The sequence below is a fragment of the Panicum virgatum genome, chromosome 9K (assembly GCF_016808335.1).
Source record: "Panicum virgatum strain AP13 chromosome 9K, P.virgatum_v5, whole genome shotgun sequence".
Classification (NCBI taxonomy): Eukaryota; Viridiplantae; Streptophyta; class Magnoliopsida; order Poales; family Poaceae; genus Panicum; species Panicum virgatum.
The window spans coordinates 68,666,752-68,686,113 of record NC_053144.1 but is presented as its reverse complement, the minus strand read 5'-3'; the positions used below and the strand labels follow the sequence as shown (position 1 = coordinate 68,686,113).

At 42.9% G+C, this 19,362-nt stretch overlaps 2 protein-coding genes across 7 annotated transcripts; one reads left to right on the top strand and one right to left on the bottom strand.

The window, feature by feature from the left end:
• Positions 1-665: 665 nt before the first annotated feature.
• LOC120647406 (probable serine acetyltransferase 2) lies at positions 666-12,601 on the bottom strand. Of its 6 annotated transcripts, none has more exons than XR_005664780.1 (11): positions 11,875-12,592; positions 10,742-10,939; positions 10,579-10,638; positions 10,284-10,379; positions 10,169-10,193; positions 9,532-9,626; positions 8,016-8,182; positions 5,447-5,555; positions 1,604-1,677; positions 1,421-1,506; positions 666-1,193 (listed from the first exon to the last, which is right to left on the bottom strand). XR_005664780.1 is itself a non-coding variant. In XM_039924185.1 (11 exons), the coding sequence occupies exons 1-10, from the start codon at positions 12,136-12,138 to the stop codon at positions 1,454-1,456; spliced, it is 1,137 nt and encodes a 378-aa protein (XP_039780119.1). In that variant the 5' UTR covers positions 12,139-12,601; the 3' UTR covers positions 666-1,193; positions 1,443-1,453. The 6 variants fall into 6 exon arrangements, 5 of the variants coding, with proteins under 5 accessions (XP_039780119.1, XP_039780118.1, XP_039780117.1 ...); XM_039924185.1 differs by having other exon boundaries at positions 1,443-1,506; positions 5,447-5,551; positions 11,875-12,601; XM_039924184.1 differs by having other exon boundaries at positions 666-1,009; positions 5,447-5,551; positions 11,875-12,599.
• A 2,136-nt stretch (positions 12,602-14,737) lies between these two features.
• On the top strand, positions 14,738-19,049 carry LOC120647405 (ATP phosphoribosyltransferase, chloroplastic-like). The gene is made up of 12 exons (XM_039924182.1): positions 14,738-15,094; positions 15,204-15,263; positions 15,777-15,890; positions 16,044-16,109; positions 16,198-16,305; positions 16,400-16,483; positions 17,123-17,224; positions 17,304-17,417; positions 17,505-17,585; positions 18,133-18,252; positions 18,540-18,649; positions 18,742-19,049. Exons 1-11 carry the CDS (start codon positions 14,831-14,833, stop codon positions 18,633-18,635), a joined length of 1,209 nt encoding a protein of 402 aa, XP_039780116.1. The 5' UTR covers positions 14,738-14,830; the 3' UTR covers positions 18,636-18,649; positions 18,742-19,049.
• Positions 19,050-19,362: the final 313 nt, after the last annotated feature.

Here is a 19,362-nt window from a genome sequence, read left to right as displayed (position 1 = left end):
TTGATTCATTCAGGCCAGGTGCTTCTAGTATTTCGCTTTAAGTTTTGAGGGCTGGTCACACGAGGAGCAAATTTGAGGAGGAGCTTCATCTCGGGCATTCTCGGCGGTCTCAGCTCTTGTGCGCAAATCTAGTAGAGTTCAGCTTCTGCAAAGATAGCTGAAACCTGTTCTGGAGTTTGGCCACGCCAACGCAGAGAAGAGGGGAAATGAGAAGGCAAAAGCATTTTCCCAATCTGAGGCCCAAAAAGGAAGGTCCGGATCCAACATCGCACGCTTAAGGGCCCAAGGCCCACCCCACTCGTTTCAGCCGGGTCGCGTTCGTGCTCTGGTTGGGCTTTGCTCTTACCGCGGGGACGGAAGGCGGCCGCGGGGCCCGGAGCAGAGCCGATGTCGACAGGGAGAGTCAACCAGGGGGCACCTTGTAAAACTCCCGTCCGAAGTAGGGGTCCATTTGCATATATTTGGATCGCGATCCAAATCAGGGGGTTATTTGCATGTTACAGGGGTCTAAAGATAATTATTTGATTCAATCCAGGGGTTTCTGCGTACACCTAGAGTAGATAACACGATAGACAACAGCGCAGTTCAACGGCCATTTGGATCAAATATGTTTCTGCGAACATAAGATGAAATTCCCAGTTAACTACTGACTGGACCTAGTTTTCAAAAAAAAAAAGTGTAATGAACTTTCTATAAAAGATGAGCACTGAAGAAGGCTTCTCGGATGGACTTACATAGGCAATCCTAGTGTGTCTCTACGACACCACTGGGTATTGCTTTTGCTTCATGAAAGCCAACATAGTCCAATAGTCCATGGACGTCTAGACTGCTGTATATGTTTGATCTTGGAGATCACTACATAGGAATAAACCATTCCTAGTTTCCTACCATGTTTGTCGTCAAAATGCTTCACGTTATTACAGCAGATTAAGGTACAAGAAAACTAAAACTGGCAGATTTTGGAGCCCTAGTGAGTGGTGACCCGTTTCCAGCTTCTTCATTAGGTTGCCTGGGCAGAAAGAGGAGCACTCAAAGATCACCAACTTATCCAGCTATAGTGCGCACGATGAAATGTCCAAAATGGCATTACGCATTAGTTTGCTTCATCCCATTTCGTCTAACTTTTTACTTCAAGAGTCAAGACTTCGTGCAAATAATATGACGAAACCTTTTTTTCACTCAAACAATACTTCCTGCAAATAAAACAACTCTTTTTTTCACCCCGCAAATAATACATGGATTCACTCGGGCAAGAAGCAACCTTCAACGTTCATGAATCAAGCATTTTATAACGGTGTTCAGTTAGGTCTATAAATTGATGGCTCAAATAACTAATTATGGGTTGTCCTAGGAACATTGCTACTAGGACATGTATTGCCTTCGTAAAACAGCATGTTAAAAATTAAAATGGAAAGCTCACCATTAATAAATAGAAGAGTCACCATTAGCTGTATCAATCATCTGAATATCTGATGGCAACATGCTCAAAATAATCTCTCCTTGCATCTGCATCCAATCAGAAGAAATGGTAACATCACAACTTAACAATGTGGATAATGTAAAGTAGATAATTTAGGTTGCTAAAATCTTTGGCCATGCTTACCATGTTTCATAGTTAAAGAAGGGTCTTCTTTCTCCATATAACCAACTATCTTTGCAGGATTACCTACAGCCATACTTTGAAATAGAAGGAAAACAATAGTATAAAAATCAATGATTACCTTATAATATAGTGAAAACCATTCAGTTATAGCAGAAATGATGACTAAATGTTAACAAAATAAGTATTGCACTAACAAAATGTATACTGTCGTAATCATAGGTTGTACAAAGATGGGCCAATACAAGCTTGATTCCCATCAGGATTTTAGCTTTCCTTATAGGTTCTTCACTAATTGTCAATAGGATATTGCAGTGCTGAAAGACCAGGTGCTTATATATGCGACTGATTATTATAAGGCTCAGCTACCAAGTGATACTAAGTCTCGATCTGCAGCCATTAGACAAGACACAAGTGTCATAATGCTGGACAAGCTATTTAAGTTACTTAATGAAACTGTGCTCTAGGTTTTAAACCAGCATGAAAGTTAATATTAGACATTTCAAAAAGTGTGTAAAGATGTAGCCTCTAGTAGCTCGATAGTGAATATAGATGCAATAATATACTCTAGTGTTGCATCTATATTCACTATAAGGTTGGAGTTAAGATTTGCCCCTTGCTAAAATTTCATCAAGTAAAAAGATGGGCCCTTGAAGGGACGTATGAGGTCCCAAGTTCAGATTTCCCCCTTTCTAAAATTTTCACCGCGTTGATTTAAGACTGTAATATTCAGGAGATTTCAGACGTTAGATGACTCTTTTGACGACATCAATAGACGTTTTGTGAGGAGAATTCAGGAGGTCGAGATCGGGGAGGCTTTGAAGAGGATGAAGGGAGGTAAAGCGATGGGCCCTGATGGTATCCCCATTGAGGTGTGGAGATGCCTAGGAGATAGAGCAATAGTATGGTTAACTAAGTTTTTTAATCTCATTTTTCGGTCAAACAAGATGGCGAAAGAATGGAGGAGAAGTATATTAGTACCTATCTTCAAAAACAAGGGCGATGTTCAAAGTTGTACTAACTACCGTGGGATTAAGCTGATGAGCCATACGATGAAGCTTTGGGAGAGGGTTATCGAGCATCGCCTAAGAAGAGTGACAAGTGTGACCCAAAACCAATTTGGGTTCATGCCTGGAAGGTCAACCATGGAGGCAATTTTCTTAATACGACAATTGATGGAGAGATATAGGGAGCAGAAGAAGGACTTGCACATGGTCTTCATTGACCTTGAGAAGGCATATGACAAAGTACCGAGAAATGTCATGTGGTGGGTGTGACATCCCAGAGTTTTAAAATGCTAAGCAAGAAATATTAAATATGATATCATGCATAATCAACCAAGAAAATGGAATCGAATACATTTATGTGTGCATGCATGTGTATGTGTATAGATGCATAGGTCAGAAACCGTAAATAATTTTTAAACCAATACAAGTATACATATGAAATTGAATAGGCGTCTCTCTAAAATCATGTTAAATCAAAGTCTTGTTGAAGTCAAAGAGAGAAAATAAAAATTTGAACATAAAATGACAGGTCCTTGGAATCGTAGTTTTCAAAGATTTAAACTAACTTTCAAATTTCAAACTAAAATGCTTTGAAAATAATTTCTAAAATATAGCTCAAAAGAATTTTTGTCCAAAACCAAAGTTGTAGGTTTTCAAAAGACGAACAACTTTTGTGTTCAAAGTTTTTCGAGTTATCACACAAAAATGGGAGAAAATTTTGAATTTCGAAGCATATAGTATCTTTTCAAATACACTCAAGTTTCAAATTTTTTTATCTTTCAAACAAAGCCTCAAATGAAAAAGTGCCTAAAACGAAAGTTGTAGATCTCGAAATTTTAAACAAGTTTGGTATTCAAAAGTTTTTCGTTTGAGGCCAAGAAGGAGAAACATTCAGTTTACAAAAGGAAAGTTTGAACTTTGAATTATTTACGAGATTGCCATCAACTCTATCACTCTCTCTTCCTGACGGCGTTCGCACGCCGGTGAACGTCGGGAACGGCGCCGTCTCTGGCCGCCGGCCACGTGCGTCGCGCCCCGGCCAAAACTGCCTCCGCGCCCCTGGTTTTGCTCCAACCGCCCCTCCCTGGCACCTCGTGCCGGCGACACGCGCACCCGGTGCCCCTCCGCGCGCCACGCCGCCGCACGCCGTCGCCGTGCCCGGCCGTTACGAAGTTGCCTCGCCGCCGTTCCAGTCGTCTCACGAAGCGAACTCCGATTTCCCCTCAGCCTCCTCCTCGCGCTAGAGCCGAAACTCAGAGCCGCGCTCCCTTTTCCCCCGTCGCTCAGCGACGCCGCCGCCCGCCGTTGCTTGCCGTCGAGCCACCTCCACGCGGAGCCCCCTCCTTCGCTCGTCTTCGCCCCCAACCAAACCCCTAACGAGCTTCTTCTCGACGTTCCGCAGCTCCTCGGCCCGGTCATCGCCACCCAGACCCACTGGAACGCTGTCGCCGTGAGCCATGGCCGCCGCCCCTTAGCAGCTCGCCGTGGCGCCGCCCGTCCGCTCACCAATGGCCCAAATCGAGTACCCCCAATACCTTCCTAGCCTCTCCGTGAAGCTTCTCAGCTCAGCCAAGCTGCCTCCCCCTCGCCGGACCGGCGCAGCCGCGGCACAGGGCCGCCGTCGGCCGCCGCCGCCCGTGGACAGCTCGCCACAGGTCACCCCAGCCCCCACCGAGCCCATCTACAGGTGCGGCTCGAACTCCTTTCCATTTCCCCCAACCTAGCCCCCACCTCCGGTGCCTCTCCTCGCCAGAAAAGGGCCGGCCGCCGTTCCTCTGTTCCTGGTCCGACCAGGGACCTCGGGTTAAAAGAAACCAAAGTTTCAGGGGCTAGTTTGCAAAATAGACATGAACTTTAAACAGCAAAGTTTGAAAAATCGTATAAAATCGTATAAAAATCAGAAAAATGCAAACTAAAATGTTTTGGAATCCTTAGATCAAAACCTACAACTTTTGTTACATCCACTTTTGCATTTGACCAATAGTTTTATCTCTATATTAAATATTAGTTTTATCCACATTTGTATGTATCTCAAGTTCTATCCATGATATTTAGTTTATTTTTGGACAGTGTGCTATACCCTAGATGGATAGCTTACTGTAAAAATTTGAGGACATTTTGACAACTCTAGCTATAGGTTTCATTAGATCTTGGTTTATGCTTGTGTTAAATAGAATTAAATCCACAGGGTTCTATACTAGTTTTCTTGAGCTGAAATTTTTACAACAGGCTTACATTTGTTTCTAGATGATATAGAAAAATTTTGGGAATTTTTTAGTAATGTATAACTAGTCCTTTTGATTTATTCATGAATAAACTTTGTAAATCGGAAGCTCTAGTTTCCTTCATTAGAAAAATCTCATATTTTTTACTAGAGCTTGGTTTTCAGTACATGAACATGCTTGTAAAATTTTAGCCACTGAAACTTAGTAGTTTACTCTGTAGATTTTTAGTTAGATATATGCCTCGAAAAAGGAATTTTAATTCTCATGCTTGCTGTGAAGCTCTTTTAATCCTGAAAATTTTACCACAAGCTTATCTTAGGGAATCCAATCCTCAGTTAAGAGATCATTACCAGCACTTACATTCCCTAGCCTGGAGAATTATTTTTAGGTAGAAATGCTTTTTCTGTACTTATATAAAAGAAAAATAACACACCCAGCTCTTTTATGAGTTAGTATAGATAAAATTCCTACTCTATAAATGACTGCCCAACTGGATGAAAAAGAAAGTAGTAGCACCCTCCAACTTGAGTTTGGTTGATCTCCATCTATGTCACGAAATAAATGATTTATCTTCATTTCATACATATGCATTCATATAGAGCCGACGAACATACCAAACGGAACGTACGAGCTGGTGGCTGAAGCCGAAGAAGGTCCAGGAGAAACTCGAGTGAACTTCGCAGACGCCGTGGAGAACCCGAACCCGACTCCAGAAGCCTCTAACTAACAATGACCTAGTGTTAATTCCAGGCAAGCCCCGGAGCATGTCCTATCTATTTTAAATTTATGCAACTTATTATTGTTTCTATCTACTTGCGCATTTAAGTTTACAGGAGTTGCTTGGAACCTTAGCTGCATAATCCTAGGTGCCTATGCTTGAACACTAGTATGTGGAGGTCGCTAGATGGCTAGGCTAATGGTTCGGTAGAAGTCGAGTGATTTCCTGTCACTCGCGAGAACTATAGGAGTTGAATATCTACTACATACTGCAACTATAAGGCTCACGGGCGGGGTTGTGGTACTTGTGATACCCCGTCTGTTTAGTGAAAATGGATAAGGCCGCAGTGTGTGGTAGTGGTGGTTAAGCTTTTGAACGTACTAACCACATGCCAAGAAATATGGTAATCGGTAAGCTTAAGTACTGGATTGCACCGAGACCGGAACATACCTCCTCACCGTCTTTGAACGTTGTTCTCATATGGCCACATGCGGGTGCAAGGAGGCTCACGACCCGGCGCCGTACCGTGGCGTGGATTCTTGTAGTCGAGGGCGGTGGGCCTGTTCCGTGCAGTGGGAATTGAAGGGAAAAGTCGCGTGGGCGAAGCGAGATGTCGATCCCCATGCGTGTGTGTTAGGTCTGCCTGGCGAGGTTAACAAATTCGATTCGAATCGTCCGCTTCTCACGGTTTGGTACTGCTTAACCCTTTTGTCACATAGAGTAAGAAGTGAAAGATGATGATGATGATGAATATGGTTGGTTGGATGATGAAAGATAATTGTTTCTCACCATGTATGCTATTGGATAGATGCTCACCTAGAATGGTTAATTGAACTATAATTTGGAAGCTAAAATCTGAAATTAAGGATCTACTCTTTACTGCTTTTCGGCAAACCAAAACCCTCCAGCCAAAAGCCTTGCATGTCTAGATAAAGGGTTAAGTATACCCTTAGTCGGGTAAGCCTTGCTGAGTATTAGTATACTCAGTCTTGCTTGTGGCTTTGTTTTTCAGGTGGTACATCTGGGGTTGTGGCTGACGTCATGTACAGGCTTCAACATGACATCTTGTTTCGTCGCTAGACTATCGTTCGTTTCCGTCAAACTTAAACTCTGTTGTACTTTTATAAATTCAAACTTGGTTTGTAATAATAATTCAATTTTATACTCTGTGCTGTAAAATTTGTGGAATGTTGCATTCTCTGGACTGCTTTGTCAATCCTGTTTCAAGTGGTTTAATCGGGATTTTACCCGACAGCACTGCCGGATTACTCCGTTTTAAGTGCGTGTTAACCTTAGGTGCCGTTTCGGTGATGGTTAGCGCACTTAAACCAGATTAATTTAGGCGGGACTGCCACAGTGGGCTTTGGAGAAACACAAAGTCCCAACTAAGTACATTACCCTCATTAAGGATATGTACAAGGATGCGACGACGTTTGTCCGGACATGTGATGGCAACACCACTGACTTTTCTATTAATATAGGCCTACACCAGGGGTCAGCATTGAGCCCTTATTTATTTGCTTTAGTGATGGATGAGGTCACAAGGGATATACAAGGTGAGATCCCTTGGTGTATGCTCTTTGCTGATGATGTGGTGCTAGTTGACGAGAGTAGGGCAGGGGTTAATAGGAAGTTAGAGCTGTGGAGACGCACGTTAGAGTCGAAAGGGTTCAGACTTAGTAGGACCAAGACCGAGTACATGATGTGCGATTTCAGCGCGACTAGGCATGAGGGGGGAGACGTTAGTCTAGATGGACAAGTGGTGGTCCAGAAGGATACTTTTCGGTATTTAGGATCGGTGCTACAAAAGGATGGCGACATTGATGAAGATGTTAGGCATAGAATTTCAGCTGGCTGGTTGAAATGGCGGCAAGTTTCTGGCATCCTTTGTGGCAAGAGGGTGCCATAAAAGCTAAAAGGCAAATTCTATAGGACAGCAATTCGTCCGGCGATGTTATACGGTGCTGAATGTAGGCCTACAAAAAGGCGACATGTCTAGCAACTGAGTGTAGCAGAGATGCGGATGTTGCGGTGGTTTTGCGGGCACACAAGGAGGGATAGAGTCCGGAACGAAGTTATTCGGGATAGGGTCGGGGTGGCACCAATTGAAGAGAAACTTACCCAGCATCGGCTGAGATGGTTTGGACATGTCCAACGAAGGCTTCCTGAGGTGCCGGTGCGTAATGGAGTTCTTGAGCGGGTCGATAATGTAAAGAGGGGTAGAGGTAGACCTAAACTGACGTGGGATGAGTCGGTTAAGAGAGACCTTAAGGATTGGAATATTTCTAAAGAGATAGCTTTGGATAGGAGCGCTTGGAGATTAGCTATCAATGTGCCTGAACCTTGAACTTATTTCTTTCGGATTTCATCTCTAGCCTACCCCAACTTGCTTGGGAAAAAAAGGCTATGTTGTTGTTGTTGTTGTTGTTGATTTAAGACTGTAATATGGGAGTCTAATTTCTAACCTGTGGGGAGGTACATCCTTCAAAACAAGGGAGCCAGCGGCAATCATGGCACCTTCACCTACATTTATATTGCCAAGGATAGTAGCACCAGCTCCAATAAGAGCACCCTGACCGATCTTGGGGTGCCTATCTCCATGTTCCTTGCCTGTACCTCCAAGTGTAACACCCTGTATCAAAGGTGTGACTCATAAGCTGGTGAACTTTCATTCTTACTAGGGTTTCCCCAAAGAAAAGTTAGAGATCTTACAAAATTAAACTTTGAACGAGATGGAACCAGCATGAATAAAAATGTAGAAATAGGGAAATCATGCAATTCTTATAGAATACATATGGGAATCTAGTCAAGTGAGGACTAAACTTATTTATGATTACCAAAAACTGAAGGGAAAAAAGTAATTCGATACTGCAAAGCAAGTATATGCATGTTTTCCTTTTCCTCTTCTGTCATACTTGTATATGTGCACATCAAAAGTTTCTCGTGCCTCTAGTCTAGACTAAAATGCAAAATCTTCTGAACTTAATACAGAAAAGATAATATTCATCGAATAAGTACAAATGGTGTGCATAGAGATTAGTCTAACTGAATTAGATATCCATTGACTTAACAGAAAACTTAAAAAAATGGAACACTACATATTTATTTATCAGTAGTGATATATAGCTAACTTGGCATTTATATCTTCTTTGAATATTATCATCATAGAATAATACTGCATTGCCTTGGCAAATTTGCCTTTTAAAGAGGACCTACTGTCTATCAAAGGAAGATTCACAGCTTCAGTTGATTAAAACCTGGATACCTTGATACAGCCTGCTGCCTAGCTTGACTCCTACAACTGATTAGCCATGAAGGTTGCAACTTACTATATTGAAACGAATAGTAATGAATGGATGGAGAATAATCAAATTAATTTCGTTGCTTATACATGATTTTGCCTGGGGTCTAAGGATTTGTGGTTACTTAAACTGCCTGTCTTTTCCACCATTTGAAATAGCAACAGATTCGTTATGACAATGGCCAACTCTACAACCATAACAAATTAACATCATCAATTTTATGTACTGCATTTACTCTATTTTCGTGAATAGGTAATAGAAATATGCAGCTACTGTAACAGCATGTTGCAGCATACCAGCTTGACTATACATAGAAAGAACAACCAAAGATAAATATGCATGCTTCATATGCTTGTTGCTATTATGATTTTTGATACACTATTGCAACTTCTTTATCTCCTGTTTCTTTGTAATCAACAAGAAAGTAACAACCCAAAGGGATCTTGGAAAGGAGCCAACAACCGCAATCCAACAAACCCATTTTCAGCATTTAGAACGACTTCAAGAACTAAACAATTTCTCTCAAACAAGAAAGGAACACACAAATTCTGGAAGCAAAAAGACTAAACAATTTCTCTCAATCATGAAAGGAATACACCAAATTGTGGAATAAAAGATTATATTGCGAAGCATCGCACTACTTTTTAAGGGGAAAAAGAGAGCTGATTTCTGCAGTCACCTGCATTAACGAAACCCAATTTCCAACTACAGCAGTTTCACCGATGACTAGACCTGTTCCATGATCCAACAATATTCCCTCACCAATTTTGGCAGCTACAACATAAGAAATAAAGAACGGTAAGGGGAAAAAACTAAAGTTTCAAAGCATACTACAAAACAAAAATAAATCACCATGATCTGAATTTCACAGATGAAAACATAAAAGGTGTAAGCACTATGCACTCTTGCAGGGTCCTGCCACTTATTTTCTTTTTTTTGAAAGACTGCCACTTATTTTCTATCCTGAAGAACAAACCAACAAAGCACTTACAGGATGGCAATAGATATAACTACATAAGCATTATGTACAGAACTTTATTATGACCTGGTACTTTATTAAGATCAAACAGCGCAGTCCTACAAATAAATTGATAGTCAGTGAGTTACTACTAAGTTGACTGGTGACTTTTTATCATGGCTGACTGTGTCTTAACACCTTATTTACTTCTAGTGACTTTCTAGTGTTCTGTGGCATGGCTGTTTATAACTTCTCTAATATTTTTAAGCAAACAACAATCCCACATGTACTGAAAATCATGTGTAAATTTGAAATTATATAACTAAAATATAGTCTTCTAAATTCATAGATGAGATACCTGGATGTATATCCACAGCAAAGACCTGCAAGCAACATAATAGCAAAAGTTACTCAAAAAGGGAAGTTATGCCGACTGTAACAATTTGTCTGCTGTTAAAGAAATCAGATTTCACCTCACTAATACGACTTTGCAGCGCCAAAGCCAGAACTTTACGTCCCTGGTTCCATAATACATTAGCTATCCTATACGATTGCAAGGATTGGTAGCCCTGAAAAACAGCATACAAGCAATGTAATAAGACACTGGACATCAGGGTCTTATGTCTGTAAGAATTCGTTGGCATACGAAGGTAAAAAAAAAACATAATACAGAAGGATGCCACAGGAAATTTAATCCTAGTGAGTAAAATGAGCAATCAAACCCTGCACAGACATCAACCTGGAATGGTTCTCAGTCATAATACATACCTTTAGGTATAACAATGCCCAGCTGTATTGCGCACAGGCTGGATCTCTGTCTTTGAAGGCCTGAATTGGAAAAGCAGTTCCCAATAGATCATTAACAGGATGGTGTAGAAGAATCAATATGTAAACACAAAACAAATGGCTTCGCAGAATAATAGTGACTCACCTGAGCATCAAGGCGAATGGAACGACATATATCTTTGTTATTCATCATAACATCATTAAAAATATCGATTAGCTGAGTAGCAAGCAATGTTGGATCTTCAAGCCTGTTTGCAAGGACGAAGCTCAACGCTCGCTCCAGACAGTCATGAGATAACACACTGGCGTACAGGAAGCTACTTAAAATAGGCTCCTTTTCTGCCTGTGAAATGTGAACATCACACTGTCAGCCATCAGGTAACCAATAATATCAGTAAAATCATGCCAGATACGACAATACATAAAGAGGGGCGCACATAAGATTAGAGTACTAATAAGAGTGCAAATTATCAGCATGATTTTTTTTTCGCGACATTCTTTTACAGGATTTGCTGCCTTTGCATAATTAAGTAGACATAAAGATCTTCTGCAGGTTGTAGTTATGTTTAACGTTAGTTGCATGGAACTGGATTTTATTGTTGCTTTTTCAGTTTACTTGAGCAAAACTTAGCTTCCCTACATAATAAATGCAAAAGATATTCCGGATCCTGCATATTCAGTTCATCACACAACTTTTTGCCAGAAACAGATTACAGCACATCATTAAATTTGTCTTCAGTTCTACTCGCAACTTTTTGCCAGAAACAGATTACAGCGTCATTAAACTTGAGTTGCCGGGTCGCCATAGAAACATTTGATTTTGTTGGCTAAGCTGAACCCACAGCTATTTCGAACTAAAAAGAAATCAGGACAGAACTAGTGCTTTTAAAAGTAGCTTCTTTTGCCACATCAACTAATAGCCAATAAATTATCTTGACCAATCCACTCTCTTGTCGAAGTAAAATAAAATAAAAAGATGCCGCACTTGACCACCCCGCGCAAAAGAAAATAACGGTGCTATTAAACCCAAGAACTGGAGAAAAAAAAGCTGTAGCATTTTGCCACAGAAATCTGGATATAAGTAAGTGGAGTCTAGAGTAAGGTGGCAAAAATCCAGGAAAGCTGATGACAACTGAGAGCCAGAAAAAAGAAAAGCTTTTGCAAGCATTATTCATCATCTGCGCGCCACAAAATCACACGGGCTGCGCGACGATCAAATCCAACCAGTGGTCCAATCGCACTGCGAGAGCAGGTTCCTGATTCCCGAGACATACTGACCTCAGACTTGGCCTCCGACTTGACGGCCTCCCATATGGGGTCGTCGGCAGAGTCGACGATGCCCCGCGCCGCCGCCACGGTGCTCGCCCGCGAGCTCCCCATGACGTAGATGGGGAAAATAGCCTCGGACCTTCTCCTCCACACCCCGGCGCACGATCCGCCGCACCCGGAGGCGGCGGACGGCGCCACCTTGACCCTCCCGCGCGCCGCCTCGCCGCTGTGGTCCTCCACCTTCTCGAGCACCAGGCACCCGCAGGACGCCATGGTCTCAGGCGGCGGCGCCAGAGCCGTAAGCCCGGCCAGCCCGCGATCCTAGGGTTCCGCGCGCTGCCGCGGCGGCGCGACGCGGCGTGCGCGTGCGCGTGCGCGTGCGGCGGCGGGGCGGAGGCAGAGGCGCGAAGGCGCACTGGTTGTAGGAGCGGAGAGAAAAAAAGAGCGGTTGGGAGCAATCGAAATCGCCGAGACAACGGTGGGGCCCCACGCCGTCTGGGGATGCGCGCCTGGCCCGGGGCCGGTGCGGCGAGGGTTTGGAGGCTTGCGCTTTTCGGTGCTCGGTGACGGCTTTTCCCGGGGATTTTGCGGCGGGCGGTGGAGCCCCAGGGGCGGGGGCGCGGCGGCCGGTGCTGGTGCTGCAACGGCGGCCACGGCTTTGCCTCCTACGCCTTTTGGCGGAGGCAGATGGTGGCGGATCCACCCCGCGGTGGCGCGGCGTCCGCGCGTCGGGCCGGTGGACGGGGCTCGGGGCGTGTGGTGCGCGGAAACGTTGCGCGCACGGGCACGGCTCCCCAGTGGGGTCACGGCGCCCGTGGTCGCCCCCTCCCCCCCAATCGGGATTCAGTCAGTGAGTACTGTAGCGGTAATTTTTGATTCATTCCCGGCCGTACATTTGCGGATGGATGGATGAGATCCAGTGCCACAGAGAGCATGGTACAGTAAATCTGTGAACAGTGAGATCGGCACGGTACCTCCACTGCAGTAACTAACGGTAGGCTACTGTTTACACAGGCACGATTTACTGTACCTTTTGCTGACTTTGCTTCAGCACGGCAGACAAGCCGGATCGCCCCCCCCCCCCCCCCCCCGGTTCACTGGAGGTAGCTGTGGTTGCGTGATTCGTGCCGCGGAGGCGCCGACGACGACCGGCGCGGCGATGGTGGGGGAGCAGGAAACTCCGGCTGCCTGCCTGGACACGGCCAGACCCACAGGCCACACGCACGCTCGGGGTTGCCGTGTATCCCTCCTGCAGCCTGTCTGACAACAAACAGACGAGTAGCTTCTGGTGCCGCGTCGCTGTTACAGTGCTACTGGTCCTTTGTTGGCATTAGGCCGTGCCAAAGGTTCACCGCCTTTTTAGCTTGTCGAGGGGTTAAATTTTAGTCCGTGTCACATTAAAGAGAATCTTAATATTTAAAAATATTAAATAAAAGTTAATTATAAAACTAACTATAGAGTTTTAGAGCTAAACTGCGAGACAATCTAATAAGGTATATTAAGCTATGATTAGTGAATGGTTACTGTAGCATCACTGTACCAAATTATAGATTAATTATACTCATTAGATTCGTCTCGCGAATTAGCACTCAACTGTCAAAAAAAAATTTATAAACAGAATTTATTTGATATTTCAAAATTATAAGATTCCTTTTGATGTGATAGGAACTAAAAAAAATCTTGAGAACCAAACAAGGCTACGGAAGACGTGTTTGATTTCTTGTTCATAACCATGAAATTGGTTATAGTATGAAATATTTTTACTAGATGCACAGCTTATCAAATATTTTTATTATCACTTTTTAGGTTTTCGGGGAAGAAGTATAAAGGAAGTACGTATGTGATGTCAAGTTCGTGTAACACAGGTCATCCCGTTCATTTATGCAATATACAAACCAATCACTAGGTTGCGGATAGAAATGACTTATATCCCTACTTGTTAGTGTTAGGGTGAGAGGATGCGCTGCTGAATTTAAAATAAAATCAATTTTCTACCAACAAAAAAAGAAACTTGGAATGAATACAATGGATCAATTATTGGCAAAACATCTACAGAAAATCCGGCTTTAATTTGGTGATCAACAATATATATGGACAAAATACCTAATAATCGTGAATTAGTAATTAACAACATGGTCTATCCAATGCTGACACAGGTGTTTAATCTCCAATAAAAGTCACTTTCAACTATCAATGCATCTCATCCACAGCACAAAAACGTATTTTTCGACCTAAAATATCAAACGGGTTACGTGCCATGCGCATAGGTTTGCAATGCTCACACAGATCAATGCATCGTCACCATACTTATCCGTTGATCCTATGCCCAAAAAAAATGCTCCATCTACTAAAAAACGTTGCAATGCTCCAAACTTGCTTACGTAACCACACGCGCACTCTCTCGCCCTCAACACCAGCACCAGCGGATTGCTGGTGCTGATTTTTTTGAGAGAAAAATACTGTTGGCTGGCTGGTACTGGTGGGTGATGCTATTTTATATGAGAGAGAAATACAGTTGACTAGATGCAGCAAAGATGAAGCGAACAGAGTAAACCGCGAATATCCGTGCTTCCCTTACCTCCAAAAGTCCCGTGCGCGCGGCCGCGCCGCATGTGTCTGCCTGCCTGGTGGTCCCCCTTGCACTACCACTACCAGGACAACGGATGATAAAGAGCCGAACATTTTAAACTGGAAAAAATAAAAGCCGGATCTAAAAGGACCGAGCTCTAATCTTATATAATTTTGAACTAAATAATTTAAGAGTTTTGTTGGACTGTGAAGAGCTCACTATGACCATGACCCATTACCACTCCTAACAGGACCCACCCACCACCCCACCACCCAGACCCAGTCAACAACCCCACTCGCTCTCATCGGACCGCCGCCTATTGGGGCATTTTCCCTTTTCCAACGAGTCACCGGCGCTTCGCCGCGGCAGGAGCCTAGAGCGCGAGACCGAGCAGAAATGTCGACGATGCTGGCGGCGCGGCTGGATTCCACTGCCATCCCCTCACCCCAGTTGCCCTCGCCAAGCATCCGCCTCCGCTTCTCGCCGCCCGCAGGCTCCCGCTCCCGCTCCCTCGCCCCGCGGGCGGCGGCCTCGGCGACCGCCGTCGCCACTAAACCGGCGGCGGCGGCTGCGGCTCCCTTGTCCGCGGATCGCACCGTCGTGCGCATTGGGCTCCCCAGCAAGGGCCGCATGGCGGAGCAAACCCTAAGCCTCCTCAAGGTTCCGTGCTTCTCCGCGATGCTTCGCTTCCGTTGCCGGGTTTGAATTTATTCCCGTTTTTGGCTGATTTGGGTTATTGTTTCTCTTCTGCTTGTGCTTGATGGCGCAGAGTTGTCAATTGTCGGTGAGGCAGCTCAACCCACGGCAGTACACTGCCGACATCCCGCTGGTGAGGTCTCCATCCCTGTTCTCTACAGTGACCTCTATTGGATCTGGCAGGGAGGAGGGAAATTGTGGCTAGTTAGTGTTGGATCGGTAGGCCTTTAGATTCTGATTCATGATAGGATTGCATGGTTTAACAACAGCCTAGCTTCTGGATCTGTCTTAATATAGCTTAATGCAAGACATGTTATTAAGTTTAGCAAGAGGGACTGGTTACCACACAGGTCATTTGCTTGGCGCCTGTGCGCGTGAGCTAATACTAATGTGTGCGAAGGCTTGTCGACTTGACCAGCATCTCACCATAAGTTCAAGTTAAATTTCATGTTTGAAGCTGTGACATTGTGGAACATGGTTGCTAAGGAATGGACCATATTTGCCATCTTTCTTAATGTCCTATATGTCATATCAGTAAAAAAAAATATGCTGATGCCAAAAGTCTAACGGTTCAAGTCACGTGATCTGTAATGTCATCGTGAATGCCATCTTGAATATTTCAGGGTATCCTTTTTTTTTGTTGCAGATTCCAAATCTGGAGGTTTGGTTTCAAAGGCCTAAAGACATTGTTCGTAAACTGCAGTCAGGGGATCTTGACCTTGGTATTGTGGGTTTTGACACAGTCAGTGAATACGGGCAGGTAAATTTATGCAGAATCAAGTTAGATCTTTTCTCTAATATAAATTTGTGTAAATTTAACACATTGTACTTTACATGAACTTTTTGTGAAGAAAATCATTATGATTTTGTTGCACTTGTTGGGCATTTATGTGGTTTAAGATTAATGTGACAGGTCAATGATGACTTAGTAGTTGTTCATGATGCTCTGGATTTCGGACAGTGTCGTTTATCCCTTGCGGTATGATATTATCCAAGAGCATTCATGTGTATAAGTCTTGATTTCCTAATTGAAGTTTTTATCTGAAGCGGTCAAAGCATGTGACCAGGTACCTAAGGGAGGCATTTTTGAAAACATACACTCCGTGGAGGATATGGCAAAGATGCCTGAATGGACTGAAGAACAACCACTACGTGTTGTTACAGGATTTGGATATGTATGGCCATGTACAAATTTTGACTTGTCAAATTCTTACTCCCATCATCACTGTTTTTCTAATCAATGACCTAATTTATGTTATTGTGCTGCAGCTAGGTGCTAAGTTTTTGAAAGAGAATGGTTTTAAGCATGTTCGTCTTTTATCTGCTGATGGAGCACTCGAGTCATTTCCTCCTGTGAGATTTGAGCTCCTTTCTTTTAAAATTTCCTTCTGTTTCTTTGTGATACTTCCTTTTTGTTCTTTGTACTTCTTCCATTTGTTCATTTGGAATTTGGATATCCATTTATGTCCCACCATAGTATTTAAAATGCCAGCATTTAATAGAATTATATGCTAGTCATTGTTTTCAGAGGCCAGGACAGGGGATATTATCTGTTGTCTTGCTGTGTAATGTGTTCCCCCCTTTTTTTTCCTTCTTTATTAATTATGATGTGGCACAAATCTGTATTGGCCATACCATACCACAATGTTCCTCGGTTGAGGAATGGAATCGGGGAGTGCTACTTGTGAAAGGTTTTTACAAGGAGGGGACGAGATTATTCCTGTGTTCCTGGTATGGGGAATATGTTTCCGGGTCGAGGAATACTGGGACTGACCCCGTTTCTTGTGTCTATGGGCCACACATGTCTAGTATGTAGGTTATGCTAGGTCTGAACTTTGCATTCGGTAATGAACACACAAATTTTGTCATCATTGTATTGCTAGAATATTACAATGCTGTCTCAAGTTTTCATTTACTAGTTTATGAGTTATGACACAATCTATCAAGAGGCCACCAAGGTAATGATTGTAACTGTTTCTTTCTCCTATGAAGATGGGTATGGCTGATGCTATCGTGGATCTCGTGAGTAGCGGAACGACCTTGCGTGAGAATAACCTGAAGGAAATTGAAGGTGGAGTAGTTTTGGAAAGCCAGGTAACTCTCTCACACACGTGCACGCACATTTTAGAGAGAAATGTTTCATTCCTTTTATTAAATATCCAACGCTCTGCAGGCTACTCTTGTTGCAAGTAGGAGATCTCTGCACAAACGTAATGGTGTGTTGGAGATTACTCATGAGCTGCTTGAAAGATTAGAAGCTCATCTCAGAGCGAGCACGGAGCTTATGGTAAATATTTATGTTTCTTATAGGCTATGTGTAGATGAGTATGCCCGCTTAATTGGCTAACTTATTGCCCTTTAAATGTCATACTAGGTCACAGCAAACATGAGAGGCAATAGTGCAGAAGATGTCGCGGAGAGAGTTCTTAGCTTGACATCAATATGCGGATTGCAGGTAAGAATTATAAATATTCAACAAGTTCAACTTCTAAAAAGTGGTCATGAATCATGCGTGGTTGTGCAACCTTATTGTACTGATATTTTTCTATTTTAAAATAGAGACGTATATCATCATATATGGACAGTGGACACTGATACAGATCATTAAAATATGGATGCATTCATTATTGAAATCACAAAATGTAGCAACTCAAGTATCTACATAAACATATCTTACTCTGCTTCATTTATTTTTGGCCCGCCATTAAGCCACTAAAGTATTTCTTTATCTTTCTTTTTCTTGATTAATGAGGGAAGTTCTAGCCCTTTGGTGCGGAAGTAATGGCTCCTATTAACTTAATGATAATTAGTGATTAGTTGATTATATTAGTCACATCTCCTAGAGGATATATCAGCATTATCCAGTTATACAATCAACATTCAATCGAGTGAAAGTATTCATGATTTTACAAGTTAAACACTGAAACCATGCCATTTTGAACTATCTGGTTGACTTCTAACCCATGATTATGATGTCATTTACTGAATCTTGATGTGTACAGGGCCCAACTATAAGTCCTGTCTATTGCCGACGCGATGGCAAGGTTGCTGTGGAATACTATGCTATGAATGCGGTTGTTCCACAAAAGTTGCTTTACAAGGCTATTCAACAACTGAGATCTGTAAGGCACTTTATCCTTTTACCTTTATGATGTATGTAAAGATTTTAAATACGGGTTTAAGCTCCATCGCTAGCAGTTACAACTGGCAAGCATGGAACTTCTCCACCTCCAGTCCAATATGAAAAAAAGGGAACTATATTGTTGTGATTTTTTGCATAAACTTGGTGAAGCTCATATTACTTTTAGATCCTACAGAATACTTGGTCCATATAACTTCGCGGCTTATATAACTCTTGTTGGACATGTCAAATATTTATATGTGAATCGATATGGTCTTTGAACCGCAGATTGGTGGCAGTGGAGTCTTGGTGACAAAGCTTACTTACATATTTGATGAAGAAACACTCAGGTGGCGCGATCTTCTCACAGAACTGGGGTTGTAACTTGGTGCGAAAGAGTAAGCTTTCTCTCTCCTTTGCAATGATCTGTTTTTATTGTTTCAGCACCACATTTGTTAGTTCCTGCTGAAGTGGATGTATCTGTATGCAGAACTGAGCCTCATTTGCAATGCCTGCCATGGTCTCATCATTCCAGGAAATTTTTGTACCATCGTGTATACATAGTTACATACTCTAGCTAGGCATCAGTTGCGTGAGAGTATCTGTTGTACCAGTTGATTAGATATCAGATTCCGTTGCTGGGTGTGTGTTCTGTGTGCCAATCACGCATGCCGCAGTTCTGAATAATTGGGCATGTTGAAATGAATAAAGCCCAAAACGTTTGCCTCCGTAGTGAAAAGAATGAATAAGCGGCAACTCATGCCCCGCTGTCATGTTTGCTCTTATTTTTCTTATGCATCTGATGTCCTGTGAAGCTTTCCCGCCACATTCGTAGTTGGTTTTTTACTTGAGCCAGTTTCGGGGTGAAAGCAAAAGCCTGCATCAGTTGTACACTTGAAAGTATTTCTCTTTTTTTTTTTTCTTGTATGCCCTTCTGCTCTTCATTTTTTTTTTGTTTTGCACTGGTAATGCAAAAACACACATGTCGGTGCAGCTATAAGGTCAAACAGTCAAGCAGCCCGACAAATGTATTCCTTTGCCATTGCCTTTCTCCTATGAAAGCTAAGCCTGTTAAGGTCAGATTGACAGGTTACACGTGCCAAGTTAATGC

Coding starts and splice junctions, on each gene's coding strand:
- LOC120647406 (XM_039924185.1), bottom strand. CDS start 12,138: ATGGCGTCCTGCGGGTGCCTGGTGCTCGAGAAGGTGGAGGACCACAGC. Junction 10,639..10,741: donor CCATTCGCCTTGATGCTCAG/GTGAGTCACTAT, acceptor TTTCCAATTCAG/GCCTTCAAAGACAGAGATCC. Junction 10,380..10,578: donor GGGCATTGTTATACCTAAAG/GTATGTATTATG, acceptor GCTGTTTTTCAG/GGCTACCAATCCTTGCAATC.
- LOC120647405 (XM_039924182.1), top strand. CDS start 14,831: ATGTCGACGATGCTGGCGGCGCGGCTGGATTCCACTGCCATCCCCTCA. Junction 15,095..15,203: donor AAACCCTAAGCCTCCTCAAG/GTTCCGTGCTTC, acceptor TTGATGGCGCAG/AGTTGTCAATTGTCGGTGAG. Junction 15,264..15,776: donor ACACTGCCGACATCCCGCTG/GTGAGGTCTCCA, acceptor TTTTTGTTGCAG/ATTCCAAATCTGGAGGTTTG.